The following is a 16,733-nucleotide window of genomic DNA, read 5'->3' on the forward strand; positions in this document are numbered from 1 at the left end:
ATCACAAACAGCTTCGCACCACAGGACGCAGCTAAAGAAAAAGCTCTCACAGTTACAACAAAAAAGGACATCATTAATTCAGAGCTGAAGTCTTCTGCTCCGAAATCATTCCTCTGCCATTTCTGTCCTCCCAGGAATGACTACTATGGAACCATCAGGATGACAACGGCTTCATCTCAGCCCTCCCTCCACACAGAGGCCACCAACACCGGGCACTGTTCTGAATGCAGCCCGTGGAGTTCTGTGTCATTCTTGATTAGAATTCATGAAAAAAAAAATCAGCTGAATTAAAGTTCAGACTCACAAAGATGTTTTTACCGATATTAAACTGAAGTCAGAAGGCCTTTCGTACGATCGCACTCCCTGAGGCACCGCCTGACCCATGGGCACGGCTGCGCCCTGCGGCCCACAGCCGGCTGCAGCCCCACACCTGAGTGCCAGCACCCAGCGCAGGGCAGAGCTCTGAGCCCAGCACTTCTTCCAGCCCACACCATTCCGTCCCTCAGAACAGTCCATGTGCTCCGTCCCCGCGGTGCCCGCCCTGCCCTGCCCTCCACATGCAGATGTTTGCAATGTACAGCAGGGCTGAAGTTGCACAGGGTCACCCACTGCTGTTCTCTGCACTCAGCGCTGCTCAGACACACAAGGAGGTTCTTAGTTTGATACCTTTACTGCTGAGAGCTGCTGAAGGAAGGTGGTGTACCTATACGCTATTGGTAGTGACAGCGCTTTTCTCTCCCAAACACAGGCCATAAAAGGAGATAAAAAACCTTTCAAAGTCGAACATCAAGCTTGCTGAGCCTGTGCTGCAACCGCTATCGGGTTTGTTAAATCATTAACAAATAGTTATGTCAGTAGCAATTTTTTGGTACTGAAGACAGAACTAGGACAAGTAATTTTTTGAGACAGATCTCATGGAACACCCAGCAATACAAAAACAACCATCTGGAAACAAATTCCACCAGCGCTTTTTAAGGCAGCTGAGAGTGGTGGGATTCCTTAAGGGGAAGGCAGGAAGGAGCCAGCACTGCCGAGGGACGCAGAAACCCCCACCTACCCTGATTTGCACAAGATCATGACTCCTAAAAGCGTGTATTGTGACTTTAAAGAAACCAATAAAAAGCGAGACTTTCTTTAACTCAAATGCTATTCTGAAAAACTCCTTTGGAGCAGCTCTAAATACTTCACAGAACAGATATGGAGTACAATTTACAGAACTGGGAGATTCCACCACAGTGAACACAACCACAGTTTTCTGAGAGCATGAACGGCACCTCACAAAGCTACACCAATGGTTCACGTGTTCAAATTAACTTCCAAGACCTTTCCAGAATCTCATTCTCCATCTCAGAACAAGAAGCTTAGTCTTGCCTCATCTGTATCTCCAAAATTTTATCAAATGAGTTTTTTCTGCCTTGGAGTTTTGCTACAAGCTTCCCTTCAGTAATTTGGTTTTAGGAATCAGCTGCTCAGGTGCTTCAGTTTTACCTCTCTGGAAAGCACATCACTCACTTGTTCCTTGCAAAGGGAAGGGAATAATTCCTCATTTTGTTGCTAGGTTTTAAATACATAAATATATAAAACTAGATATTGCCACCTATTTTCATTAAAACAATTTGAAAAAGATTTGCCTTTACTTTTTTTTTTTTTTTTTTCCCACTTTTTTTTTCCCCTGCAGCTTCAGCTATGGAAGAACTTTCATTACGGCTATTTAGGGTAACAGCAGTAATCAAGAGCACGTCCAGTACTGTTTATAAATCGGGATGCTGTGGCTTATGTCAATGATCCACACGCTAATGAACCTATAAGAACATACTGCCATCATACAGGACAAGAGATTCAGTGCAAAGTCTACTGCATCCCAAAATCAAGCTCAGTGCTGCTCAGTGAGATTATGTCTCTCAAGGACTTCTGTCATTCTCCAAGTGTAACAGCTTAATCAGATTTTCAAACTTGAACAGCACACCAAACTCTTTCATGTCTGAAGGAGTCTGATGATAGTTGTAAACATGAAATAGGACTTCATTTCCTGTATTAGGTAAATTGTTTACAGGTAGTTCTCAAAAATGAAATAAAATGCCTCTGCCCATGAAAAACTTGTAAATCCATTTCAAACACGTTTGTATGTGGTTTTCTTTAACCATTAGTTTGAAGATAAAGAACTTGCCATCTGTCTAGAAAGAAGAGACTATTCTCAGCTGCACAACAAACTGAAAGTTTCAGTTTCTCTATAGAACACTGATAGATATTTTGCTTATTCCTTAAGCTTTCAGATAATTTGTTCCCTCCTAAGATTAAATCTAATACTGTATGATGTCTGTTTTATGTATGCACCCATTGATTCCCCCTATCAAGTCACTGCAATAGAAACGTCATAATTTTAAGAAAATTAAATGTTAAGAGACTAACAGGAGTAAAAAAGTTCATTTTTTACTCTGGTAAAAGTTAATACACAGGACCAGTTAGATTTTGCAGTACAAAGCTCTGCTTAGTACACAAGTGAAATCATGATTTTCTCTTGCCTAAAAGAAACAGTAGCACTTTTATAAAAACAAGACTGTGACCACTCAATATGAAGATTATTTCTAGCCAAACAGACACATATACATGCAGTCTACCCTGAGAGTGCTTTAAAGAAGATTTTTATACTTCTGGCAGTTCAGGTTTAAAGGTCAGATTTAAACTATCACCATGTTTCAAAATGCAATCTGTGCAATGCAGCATAATGAAATGGTTCAGTAAAGGTGCTAGTGGAAATTCTTTTAATTAGGTCCAAGGCTTTTCAGTTGTCAACATGAATAAAGCAAGAAACATTCTATTGCAAACACAGTCTAAGAAATAAAAATGGATTCACCTTTAAGGAAATGGTTTTCCTATAGAGTTGTACTTTAGTACTTCTTGCTCTCCTGCAAGCAGTTAATTTCCCACTAAGTGGAAAAACTGTAATACAGGCTTCCCACTTGTAGCAACTTGCTATCGAGTGGACAAAACCAAATTACTGACAGCCTAAAATACTCATAGAACAGTACAAGTGTACAAACACAGTCATAAGATATGTAAGATCTTTTTACTGCTGTATACTGTACATTAGGCATTGCATCACGGCTTCATTTAATAAGACTCAAGTTGACAGTGTCAGCTTTTGTTCTGTTCCATGTAATACGAAGCTCTGGCTACAACTGAGCCTAGAAGATGACACTTATTTGGAAATACATGATAAATCCATAAGGGTTGCATAAAAAAAAATTACTACCCCCTCTCTTTGCTATTCCTTGCAACACAGACGGTGGTGTAGGAGACTTGTCAGCAGCAGATGCACTTATTGTAATCACAGTCCTTAATAAATCTCTTTTTTTAATATTGACTATTTTAAAGGAAAGTTACTTCCCAGGGTGCTCTCATGCTGCCAGATTTTCAGCAAGCTATCAGAAGCAGAAGGTGATGGAGGGACAGTTTTTCACGTTTCAGTTAATCGGTAACACAGTAATACGCAGCTTGATTTTCAGGGACCCAACCTGAATTCTGCTTGCTACCAGGTACTGCCGAGGTAACCAAGGCAAAGAAACGACTTAATTTGGTTCCACCTGAACTGTCTCAATACTATCCTGCTCCTGAAACACAAATGTTAACTGGGAAGACATTTCACTATAGCCCATGTTCATCTGGACAGTACAAGACAGTAATGAAAGTTTATCCTAGATGGCTGAGAATCAGCTGTACAGGTAGCAACATCACTATCCTGAAACTTGAGTAAGGTCCACTACTCCAAACTCCAAAGTAATCATAGGGCTTCAAGGCATTAAGTTACTTGATTTAGAAAGCTGTTTAAGGAAAGGGGGAAAAATAAAAAGAGCTTTACAATTGTTCCACTGGATTAATTACTCAAAGGCAAATGCATCACACAGATGTTTGTCCTCACTACTGAAAATAAGCACATTTAATTTAGCAAAGTAAATATCGTGCATATTCAGCAGTACATGAATTACTTGCTATTCACACTGAGTTGAAAACTGGCAGAATAGTTTGACAAAACAGCCATTTATGAGCAATGAAACTGTTGAAGACATTTTTAGTTTCTCAGATCATAAATGTATCTTTTTAGACTGAGATCCATGGAGGGACACACACTCAGAATCTCCCCATCCTCCCAGGGAAGAAAAAAAAATAAGAAAAAGAAAGAAAAAAAAGTATAATGGATTGGCTTTAGAGTCTCCCTGCTGAGATGAACAACTTGATCCACTTACAGTTCCAAACACATGATGCATGAAAGAACTGACAGAAATTCAATTCTTGCAAAGAAGAGCAGCTGCTCTCTAGTGGTCAAAGCCAAATATTAAGCAGTATGAGGGAAAGGAAAAGACCTAGAGGAGAATATTTTATTATCTAGGTAACAAAAATAATGAAACAAAGCTAAGTAAGACATAAACAGTGATCCCAAATATTAATTATGCAAAGCAACACAATTCAAGTTTAGGCTTTGTTACAACAAATATTAATCCCAGCTGTATTTATATAGCAGTTGTGAAAAAAAAAATAAAAAAAAAATTACACCCTATATGCTATTTGTGAGCCATGCCAGTTAATTGAATTTGCTGGCAGCACTTCCTCTGCTATGCTCCAAACATCCTCCAAGACAAAATGTAGCTTTTAAATAGACCTGTGGAAAACTGAATCAAGAAATTTGAACTAATAAAACACAACTCTTTACTGTTAAAAAAGTAAAGTAAAAGTAAATAACGAAAGGAAGGAAGTCTCTTAAAATTTACTGCATTCCAAAGCTTGAAGTTCTGTGTTTATTGGTGAAGTCTCTTCTGATGTTCTACAGTGCACCTACAACAGCTCCTTTAATGAAGTCTCATAAAGTCTAATATAATACTTGATTGTTGACAAATCATATACATGTTTGAGGCCCAGCACTCACTGCTATCCAGACATTTCTTACATAATTTCATGAAATTTACAAGTCTGTCATTTCCCGGGTTGCGGATAATGGCATGAGTGATGACCAGCTGGCAGACTTGGATGCTGGGAGTGAAATCAAAATGAAAAACTATAAAAAGCCAGAAAGATTCATGGAAGTAACTTTTATAGACTAAATGCTTGACTAAAGCCAACATGCTCACAATCAAGACGGACCTTTTATCTACAGCTCACTGTTTTCGAAGAATGGATCACAGATCATAGAGAAATGATGGGATGTCACAGTAGGAGGCACTGGGTATTCACCATTACTTGAATTTTTCGTCAAACAGACCAGCTTATATCGAGCTCCCTGCATATCAATTTTATTTCTCAACTACACATAAAAAGGTATAGATCTAACTGACAGCAAAATATTTTGAACTAGTTAAAAACAAAACAACAAAAAAAATCCCCCCAGATTTTCCCCTTTTTCTCCTAAGCAGTCACCCTCTGACTCAAAAATATCTTCTTACGCTCTTATTCACATTTCCACTCTTTGTTGAAGATAATTATAGCAGCAGGTAACGAGCTGGATGCATTTTTGCCCAATAAAGGGGTAGATCAAGCACTAGTATTACATTTCTATCAAATTATTAAAAAATAAATTACCAGAAGTTTGAATGAGAACAAAAATAAGTTCATTAATTATTTTCATTGAGCATTGATAGAAGTGAATACGAAACAGTCCACTTAGTATCAAAGTTCAGCATAAAAAACGCACAGTGTTCATTAAAACTCAAGTGAGGTAGAACAGTTTACTCAGAATATTAAGGGCAGCACAATGAGACACTTGAATGTACAAACAGGTCAAATGGATCTACATTTCTAAGTAATGAAATGGTTGAATAAAATAATTTAACACATACCACATCATTAGGTAGGCTCTGAAGGTCATCAAAAGGGGTTTCCAGTGTGTTGGTGTCTACGTTAAGAATCACTACATCTTCTAAGGCCATGTTTCTCACTTTCTAAAGATAAGTAAATTCAAGAGAAGGAAAAGGAAGGCATAAATACAAGGAGTTAATTCCTATGCATAAAGTACACAACTGACAGCATGACATCATGGTGTTACAATACTCGAACGTTTAAAGAAAACACCAACATTCCTGTCTTTCTGTCACTGCTTGTCTCATTTCTTTTATCTTACAGTGTTAAAGAATTAACATTCTATTTGTGGAAGGGAGCTCCTGAGATTGCTCATTCTGAAACGTTGGAAACCACAAGGTCACTGCTTAAGATTATTCAAGCAAGGAGTTGCTTCAAGCAGCTCTGCTAATGTTCATCTTAGCTCTGATACACAGCTTGTATGTTGAACAGCTTCTAGCTAAGTAAAGATCTGAAGCTTATTTTTTTGTATTTGTAAACTAATTTAAATAACAATAATTACTGTTTTTTCCAGTAGGTAAGACATGTATTAAGTAAAGGATGCTGCTTGGCTTCCGAACTTGTGCTGAATCTTGCATCTCTAATGCAGAGAAACAAGAACAATATTTAAGCATTTATTTTAACACTATTTCCACTATCAACTCAATTGAATCATAGTGTTCTTTTCTTGTTTTTTTTTTGCTGTTGGCTTTTTGTTTTTACTAACTGTACACAGTTATGCTCTCTGCAAATTCAGTTTTGTAAATTCAAAATCAGAAGAAGTGTAACTGCAAGATCTGGTGATCAAGGAAATTTCCCACTGCACTGTAAACAAACATTCAAGAGCCCAAATACTTATATGCAGTACTAAATGTGTGTTATCAAGGAAGAAAATGAACATAAACATTCACATTTTTTAATTAAGATTTTGTGGGGTGGAGGGAATTGTTTTCCTTAAAAGAAAGGAACTAGAGCTCTAAAACAATGGCAACGTTGAGCCTTAGGCATCTAAATAATTACCTTCAGTTTTCAAGGCTCAGTTCTCTGTCTATAAATAAAGCTGCTGTGTAGTTATAGCAGCGGTGGGGGGAGAACAAACAAAAAAGCCAATAACTATTAAAACATTCCGAAGACATTTAAATTTAAGTCTTCTGTGAGAATTTTCTTTAACTTAAATGGCAAAAAACCCTGTTTAATGCTTTCCATACAAAAAGCACAAGTACCGCATGATAAACCAAGGTACTTTCCTCCCCATTTCAGGAACCAAAGGTCACTCCCTTGGCTGCATCTGATAAACTCTAAAGCAATCCAGGAGCCTCGCTCCTTCTAGGAGTCCGGAAGCACCAGACAAACTGATTTGCTCCTTCCTGTTTCAGAAAATTAAAAATCTCTTATACTCAGAGGAGTCTAAAAAGCCCATACAAAAAGGTCTTGCAACGTACTTAACTAAAGCCAGAAGCTTGTCAAAATCAAGTGCTAGTAGGACAAGACAGAAGAAATTAAAACCTTCTCTTGATTCCTGCCAAAGAAGCAACAAATGTGCCCAAACTTGTCGATGGGTGTTTTTGTAACTCTAGTGATGATTTCAAACTTTCCCTTCAGCAAAACATTGGGATCTTCTGCAGCTGTACAGCTTTTCACCAGCACGTATCTGCCACGGCACACAGTACAACGGGATTCAGTTCACAATGCATGGACTATAAATGCTGATCACTGTAATCACCTCCACACACGGCTCAGAAATGACTGTATCAGAAAGGCAGGCTAACATTTAAATGCTGTGCTCTACCTTTACAGAGTAAAGAGCACAACCTTACTTTAAACACCCCAACAGTCGTATTAAGACGGTGGATTTCCCTGCAGACAAACGCTCAAATTTAATAAAACACCAGAGAATAACTTGATTTATAGCATCTCTCTGGCACTGCATTGAAAAAAATACAGCTTTTCAATGGTCCAGTTGTGCCATATCCCAGAGAAATGCAGACTGATTGATTCACCACGATCTGTTTTCATCTGCTATCATTCATATCGCTATGCTTTTTAATAAAGATATTATCAGACAGACTTAAGGGCTTTTGAAAATAATCAAATGGTTCTTTTGCTGAATGATGCAGTACGCATCAGCCGAGCTGAACCTGGAAATTAAAGCATTTACTCTGCTGGAATTTCAGTAAAAACTCCAAGCATCCAATTGCTGTTTTCATATTAAATCCCACTGCACACTGCAAATTGCAACAACATGTAGGTTATTTCACAGGTATGCCTTGCAAGTTGTACCAGTTTTCTCAAATTATAGAAAAGCAGCCACTAAGCTGCACACAGCCACACAGCTGTATACATCCACATTTCATAACTTCCTGAATACAAAAACAAAATTTACAAGTGAGATGATACCTGCTGAATAGAGCGGACTTACAATCGGTATGCTCAGATTTTGCAGAAAACGTGGAGAGTAAAAACAAGAGGAAATATGAATATTACAGTTTGCTTATCTAACTTTCTGCACACCTGAGATTTGCTGGGTCAAAAGAAGTGATTCAGTGAAACAACATCACAGATTACAACTGCAAGCCTTTTTTAACCATCCTTCCTGGACTCCTTATAGCCATAATTAATCATCTAAACCCAACCAAATTGGACTAACATCTACACCTGCCTTTTATTTTATATGTCTCTGTTTAAAAGAGTGGAGAGGTAAGGAAAGCTGGTTTAACAAGCACACTGAACCCATTGTTTATGGCCTCTATAAACATGGCTTAGTAAGAATTACTGACTTAATCAGAGAGAACTTATCTCCTGGTGAAAAGAGCACTTTAAATTTCAGAAATGGCACCTTTACTGTGAAAATCTCTTAACTTTTCAAACAAACTCCAGGGGGCCTTAAACACTAGGTCAGTAAATAAGGAGCAGTTAGTACAACCTGTCCTGCTCACAAGCAGCCACACTTGGAGTAATTTAAATGTTTTATGTGAAAGTTAGCAAAAACACTAAGAAACTATATAGCAATGTTAAGAGGTGCACCTCTGTTGTACTTTGGGTCATATGCTAGAAGAAATATACATCAATAATACTAATGCCATTTGTACTAAACGTTAGTTTATTTTCACCGTTTACTGCTGGCAGCTTTTGCTTCTCCTTCCATAAAAACCACCGAGTCACACTTAGCTGAACAATGGCACTGGATAACTCCTTTAAAAAACACAGTGCCAAGACATGAACCAACCCGACCGTGGGGGACAAACAGATCAGACACAAACAGATCAATGTATTGAAAACATGGCAATGACACAGAAAATTCACTTTCCAGTAATTATTTTGAATCTTAAAATAGCCCTCATATTTCAATAGCTATTTTGTACATAATATGTGAAGCTATTATGAAAGCATGATTCACTAGTTAAAATCCATTTGCTTAATGACTCGCCTCTAATTAGTTAATAGTTTCCATTTATTTTCTTAAGAACACCGTAACACTGCAGACAACAATGTGTCAATCTGGCTGCCAGAAGCAGGAAAGGCAGCGGATATAAAATTTTATTATTTCATGCCCCAACAGCAGCCAGAAGGACTTAATGAAATCACCCTCAGATTTACAACCTGAAGCAGCGATTCCGCAGACAGGCCCGGCCGCGCTGGCTGTGCCCCCTGACCCCGCGCCCCTTTGATCTGGGCACAGCAGGTGGCCCGAGCCCCCCGTGCATCTTCCACTCTTCCGCCACTGCCCCGACCTTGATGTGCTGAACCCTGATCCTGCACAGGTGATTCTCCAGATCCTTATCGCAGGCAGCTGCTGCCAACTGAGTGACAGACATCACCGGTGCTGCTCTAACGCCGCGGGACAGCGGCAGCAAACCTGCAGCCACCACCGTGCCTCCTGGTGCTGCACAAGCCACAGTAACACTTACCCGCCGGGAGTGCATCCGCTCCAGAATCTCTTATATAAACATACCATCATTTTTGTTTCTTCCAACAGTTGGATAAAAGACAGTTCAATAAGTAATTTGGTATGCTTTAAAATGCTCATCTCTTTTTGGTGCCAAGAAAGGATGCTAGAAACCCACTTTGACCAAATTTCACTCACAAATTCACTCTGGAGAATTTTAAAAGAATTAAGATTCCAAAGTCTCAGAAAAAGCTCTCAAGTGACTGGAACCTTAAAACTGAATGGATAAGTAAACTAATAAATACTTCTCTAATTTTTAACATCACTTCCAAACGTCCTGTTTGTGCTCTGAGCAAAAGGGAGGTCAGGCCAGGCACTGCTCTAACACCATGGCTGGAAGCCTGGCACAGCAGATTCTGCTGTCAGCAGCTCAGAACCAAACAGCTAGAAGAGCTGTTCCCCGTGCTTAATGAGATCCACATGTGCCCAAATTCCAGCAGGCAGTGTAGCAGGGTAGGGACACTCCTCTGCCATCAGCGAGATCACGCTGAAGGCCTTTGCTACAGACAGCTGCTGGAAAAACCACTGGCTACAACACGAGGTAAGAGGCTGCCAGCACGGTTTGATGCTGTGTGTAACACAAAGGTTGATTCACTGTAGCATTAACAATAAAATAGCATGCAGCATGCAGGCACAACATAAAGTAAGATTATGAAAGGGATGTGTTCGTTTGATGGAGTTTCAGCTCCCTATCTCGTTATTTATCAGTGCTAAGTACTTATCTTCGTCTAATATGAATTCAATTAGTTCTGTAAGCATGTTCCATTATTCATGTGATAACTCCAGCCTTGCTTATCCAACAGCTTATAAACTTTTAGCCTTCTTTGAAGTTACTCTGTGGATTGCTAAATGGAAATCTTATAAAGAATGACAAACTAGGTGATGATAGAAAAGCTGAAAAATAAGAGCACAAAACACAGCTCTACATTTTCTACCACGATTTTCAGTCATATATCAGCCAGAGCCCTCTGACCTACAACAGGAGATTATCTTATCTCACTGGAGAACATTTCAGTCACAGCAAATTAGACTTAACAGTCAGTGGATATGTTTGATATTTTAATCGTAAGAAAAAAATTGTCATTTTCCATTAAAAGAGCTGTTCCTTCTAGAGACCCCATATAATAGGAGACTGCAAACTAACTTCAAGATGCACAACGGTTTGAAATAAAACTTTTGAGGTGAGACAGAGGGTGCACTTTGTTTAAAGCATTATAACTGCTATGGTATTTCTGCCAGAGGTCCCGTTGTGAAATGGGGAGAGCAAAAGTCCACAGAAGAAACACCAAAGCTGGAAAATTATTCTTCTTCCTACACTCCAAACTCTCTCTTCCCTTTACACCAGTTTTCTGTGCTCAGGTTTAGGCTCCACTAACATCTATGCAACTGCAGAGCTGCTGGAGCAGAACTGTGAGCCTGCATACACCCGGCCCCCATGGGCTCTACAGAAGACGACAGTCCACCCGTCTTAAATGGAATGGGAAAAGAGGAATTAATCCCTTATTCTGAATCTAGAGCGTGTGAATCAACACTTTTAAAAGGACTAAGCGCTGAAACTTCAGCAGTTAGTGAAAAATGGATAATGACAATAAAATGGATAATGACAATAAAATGGATGACAATATTGTCTTTGCTGTTTATAAAAATATTTTTCAGACGGAGAAATTAATGCAAAATATTTTTTTAAATACTCAACTGTTGGAACACGAGAATAAATTGCTGTTGCTACTGAACAGTTATTCTAGCAAATAAGCCAACATATGAGGAAAAGGAGAAAGCAAATAAGCTTTCAACACCCAAACCAGGCTATGAGGTAAACTAGTTATTGTCTAGCTTGTTTGACAGATGTCACCTTTCCTTCTCCCAAGGCACAGACAAATTATACAGCACTTGTCAACAAACAACATATACAATAGCTCACTGTGTGATTTTATTTTATTTTTCAATAAACACATCTAGCTGTATTGGAAAGAATTCAATTTATCCGTAAGAGCAGGAGAGAAGGCAGTTTTATTTATTTCATTTACTTCATAAGGCACTTTGAAAAACTGCACTTTGCCAATGCGTGTGTGTTCCAGAATCTCCAGCTATTCAGAAGCCATACTGGATTTAGTACTAAACAGATTTTTCGCAAGCTATAGAAATGGATGAAAATTGGCTGCTCCAAGAGCAGCTCGGTTTTTTCTGAGTTTTTACAGATGGAGTTTGGAAGGCCTACAGAGCCCTGCAATGTGAAAAGCTGAGAGGAAGGAAGAGCTACAATATCTGAAGCTGCAAGGCAGGAGCGAGACAAAGCAACTCTAACAAGTAGTTATCAGCTTTTTGTTCCTACACCCTTCACCAGGCTGACCACGAAGCTCTTTGTGAAAGATGATGATATGTGAAAGCTGACAAGTGCCCACATCAAGATGTTACCCCACCCTCTAACAGGCCTCTTACTAGAGGGACCCTAATAAGCAAGGCGATGATTACCTGACACAGACATCCAGCAGAAAAGCTCTTGCTCCATATGAAAACTATATGGTAGGCTACTCCCTAGATATTACATGGGTCCTGCCTACATAGTATTCAAATGCAATTATCAGAAATCCCTGTAACAAAAACATACTAAGCGCAAACAAATGTGCATGTTGACTTTCGGATCAACAGCTTATTCACCAACACATCATACTAAAATTCTGTACTTTATTTAGAAATATAAAGAGCATCAAAAATTATCTGTGTACAAGCAGAAGCAGGGGGAAGTCCTGAATGTTCCATCTAGCTTATGAAAAGGTGACTTCTAAGAATTGATTTCACATTAGTACTGGGGAAAGAAAAAGGAAAGCTACACAGTATAATACTGAAGATTTACAATGAAGACAGAGAGGATCATTGTTTCACAGATATGCTCCCATGAAAGAAAATGTTTGATCAGTACCTACTTCCAGAGAAGTAACAAATTTTATGGACAATATAAAAACAAATATTCTAGTAATATGCATTAATTTATATGATGGAAAAATCAGAATCATAAGTTGTTGCATACCCTAAACAAAAAAGCTTAAATTTCTAAACACATGTATCTCAAACAGGGGCACAAGCCAACTAACTTCCAAGGGCAGATGCAAAGCCTTCCAGTTCAGCACTGAGTACTGATTTCAGTTCCTGTGGAGAGGCAGTGCTTTCTGAGAAGGAATGCCTCATCAAGCACATACACAGCACTCAGGCTTCCTGTGTAAAGGGGCACAATTAATAAGAGCAAGCATTTTCATAGGCATCTAAATTAATAGCTTATGTGCTCCAGATACTCTTAAGGAAAGTCATCAAGTGTTTCTCCAGTATGGGAAGCAAGAGGAAATGCGTTATTTCCACTTTTAAGAGGGTGTGGGTTGTTTTACTCGTTGTTGTTCGTTTGGTTTAAAGTCAGACAAATTATTATGGATTGTTTATATGTGACGCTTTCTGTGAGGCCTGCTTTTCTGCCAGTTTCGTGTTAAAGTTAACAGCAAGTTCCTTCTTTTCAGGTCTTTTCAACATTAAAAAAAAAACCAAAAAAACAATTCGGCTGGAATGCCTAAAAGAGAACTGTAACTGTCAACATTTTGGTTTAATATTAACTCTGCCTTTGTAGTACAGAGTAAAACTAGAGGCGGAAAGCTGACTAAATGAAGCAACAGAATGGAGAGGGGAACACACCATGAGCTCATCGCTGACTGCTGAACTGCCAAGGAAGGACACCAGAGGGTCTGAGGTACCGAGGAAGACTTCCTTGTGCTTTAGCATGATTACCTACGCCTAACTGCAATTCTCTGTGTGCTCTTAAATAAATTAATGGGATTATTTCATTTTTAATTCATAATGACTGTATGTAAAACTACTTAGAGAATGTGGGCCTAAGTCATAAAAACACATGTATTTTTAGAAATGGTTAGAAAGACTTACCTCCATCAAACTTAAATGTATTCCAATGAGGTAGGGCATTGGGGCACTGCAAAGAGGAGGAAAAAACTTGCTTTACATTCTCATAGCACTGGATTAACACATATGACTTATAAAATTAGCTACAGGAAAAGACCGGGGATTTTGGATTAGACTTTGGGATATATATATATATATATATATATATATATATATATATATATAAACCACATGTTAACAAAATTTTATTCCATATTTGAAAGATTTCTTTTACTATGCAATATTCCCTTATTGTCATAAGATTTGATTTCTTTCGACATCAGAATTGCTAAGTGTCTTTGTTAAGACAAGTACATAAGGGCAGCTATTAAACACACACACACACACACACACACACACACACACAAATTAAGGTGATCTCTTAAAGTACAATTTTCAAATAATTCTATACTCTTTCAGCAGACTGATTTAGTTGTAGAATTACATGGTTAGCTCAGTGAATGCACATCACGCAGTCGTGTAAATTTTAAACCCTTTGATTATGGGTTCAGACACATTTTAAATAATTCAACTAAGTATAAATCTTGAAATATTTACATTTATAAAACAAGGATGTAAAAACTACTTTGGAAGATTCTGATCAGCTCCGTAATTACTATGGCATATGCTGGATCATTATTTCAGAATACAATAACAAACTGTATCGAGAGGTTCGTTGGCCAAATTTATAGTTTCAAACATAGGTGTGACACTTCTGTTATCAAACAGAAAGTTAAGGAAGATTGATCTTTTCAGTCTTCTGTTCAGCCATGTTAGCAAACAGCAATATGGGCTACTATGTCACAAGGAAGAATACTGAATGAAAGCAGAATCTTTGTATATACAGTATTTCTAATATTAAGCTTTACTACAGGACTCCCACTCAGCTAATCAGGAAAAGCTCATATTTGCATTGCTTATTAGAACATATCAAAGAGGATGCCAAAACTGCTAGTTGCAAATATGGCATACACTGCCTGTTAAACTGAAAGCACAGACAGACACAACTTTTAAAATAGAGCCTCATTTGATTTTGGATACAGAAGCTTAAAGAGCTCATTTTCAATTTCAGATGAGAAAGAAGAGAAATGTCACTGTTCTGCCTTGTTTTAAAATATCTTCCATACTGCTTTTATAGATGGCTGCCCACTGTTCCGTAAGGGAGGAACAGTGCTGGAAGAACTACTGCTGCACACCAGCAAAAATCTCTCTGCTTCTCATTTTTGTGAGGAAATTTTTTTTTTTAAGTAACAATTTCTGGTATGCATATTAATAATTATCATGTTTACCACTGTACCTTGAAAACTGCTACTCTGTTGGATACTGCACCAAGAGATGTAAACAGCCTCTATACTACATGCTCTGCATGGAAACATTATTTTGTTCTTTTATTCTTGTTTGAAGGCAAACACATAAAGCATAAATAACTTCAAAGAATCCAACAGGTCCTGAAGAGGCTCACCGAGCTGCACGGCCTGCCAAGAACACCCTTACCCAAGCTTCACCCAACACAGCACCCTGTCACAGCCCACAGGCGCTGTTAACTCAGGAACTAACTTGGTACAAGTCCCAAAGCCTCTGCTTCCTTGGGGATTCCACAGATGAGAACCAAAACATATATCCAAGTTCTTGGATATGTGTTACAATTTTTTACCATTCAACATGATACACACTTAGTGCATATGGATTGCTGCTCATCTGAGGAGTATTTATTTGTCATTTTGCATGTTTTATTTGTGACAAACACTCTCTCTTTCACCCACATCTCTTCATTTCCAATGGCCACATTCCAGGAGCAAGAAAATACCCAGTAATTTCACATTCAAAGTATAAACCATTGGTTTAGCTGCCAGCTGCACAAATGCTCAACTTCCCCGTGTGCCTTGCTATGCTGTTCAAGGCTCCTCCAGTACGCACTGAAATGAATGTGTTTCTAATTAAGTAGTTTCAGAACCACGACAGCTTCAATCTCGAAAATACAAAGTCTGAACCTCGGCAGGAAGTCGTAAGACTGCAAACGTCTCATCTAGTAGAACCTTGGCTAACGTAATGAAAGGAAGCAGGAAGAGTGCAGTATTCCAGAAAACCAGCCACTTTTTTAACGCATCCAAAAGCAGAGCCTGTCACCAAGCATAAGAAAATCTGAATCTGTAAAAGCTGATTAACTGTATCATGTCCATCCTTCAACTGCCCAGCTCATCCACAAAAGAATGCAAATGCCTAAACCCTTAAAATCTTGCACTCCCAGTAAAACTTTAGGAACTGATAGAAAGATATGCCTTGAGATACACAGGTCACCTTTGGATGCAATTAATTGCCTGTTCAATTTTCTAGTGAAAGTCATCAAAGTAAAGGCAATACAGCATGTAAAGCTATCACAGGGATGGTACGAAGGCCACAATACTCTAACTTTTGTCCGGTTTTGGAAGTTGTTTTTTTCCCGTGACCTTGCATTGCTGCGCTGTAAAGGACCCAGTCAGGTGCCTCGTGCTGCACTTGGACTAGCCAAAAAAGCAGCAGGACAAGTTGTTACTGTAAGACTACAAAGAGTGGGTTTAGCTCACTCTTCATAAGAAAGGTTCTGCTGATCAATAAGAAAAAGGAAACTTCAAAGCAGAAATTTGTTTAAAAATGCACTAATTTTGCAACATTTGTGGTACCTTTGTGAATAGTTGCAGAGATTTCAGCTAGGGAATGAGGTAGAGCTCAGAAGATGATATCGAGTAACTTTATCTTTGAGGGAAAAAAAAATATTGTTCCATGATACATAAATCACAAAGCAACAGCAAAAACACATTAAGGATAATTCACTGTGATAGCTCCTTATACTTGCAAAAGATCAACTAAGCAAACATAAATAACCGCAATAAAATGTAATTCTGGTAAAGAGCATATAATTATTTCCTATCAAGTCTACCAAAGAGATTACACTCTTCTGTCATCACTCATCATTGAGAAAGAAATACACCTGAAGCAAATGTTGAAGATTCACATCAGGCTTCATCGCATGCCATTACTTACT

At 38.5% G+C, this 16,733-nt stretch overlaps 1 protein-coding gene across 6 annotated transcripts in view; it reads right to left on the reverse strand.

Annotated features, from left to right (window-relative positions):
- Positions 1–16,733, reverse strand: part of DENND1A (DENN domain containing 1A) — a gene marked incomplete at both ends in the record, with an annotated part of 170,509 nt that overhangs the window by 64,769 nt on the left and 89,007 nt on the right. For all 6 annotated transcript variants that reach the window (XM_079544662.1, XM_079544661.1, XM_079544660.1 and 3 more), the window contains 2 exons: positions 5,829–5,930; positions 13,697–13,742. In XM_079544662.1, coding sequence (XP_079400788.1) covers positions 5,829–5,930; positions 13,697–13,742 — 148 coding nt within the window. The remainder of the gene's footprint in view (positions 1–5,828; positions 5,931–13,696; positions 13,743–16,733) is intronic.

The sequence above is a fragment of the Tetrao urogallus genome (genome assembly GCF_951394365.1).
Source record: "Tetrao urogallus genome assembly, chromosome: 19".
Taxonomy (NCBI): Eukaryota; Metazoa; Chordata; class Aves; order Galliformes; family Phasianidae; genus Tetrao; species Tetrao urogallus.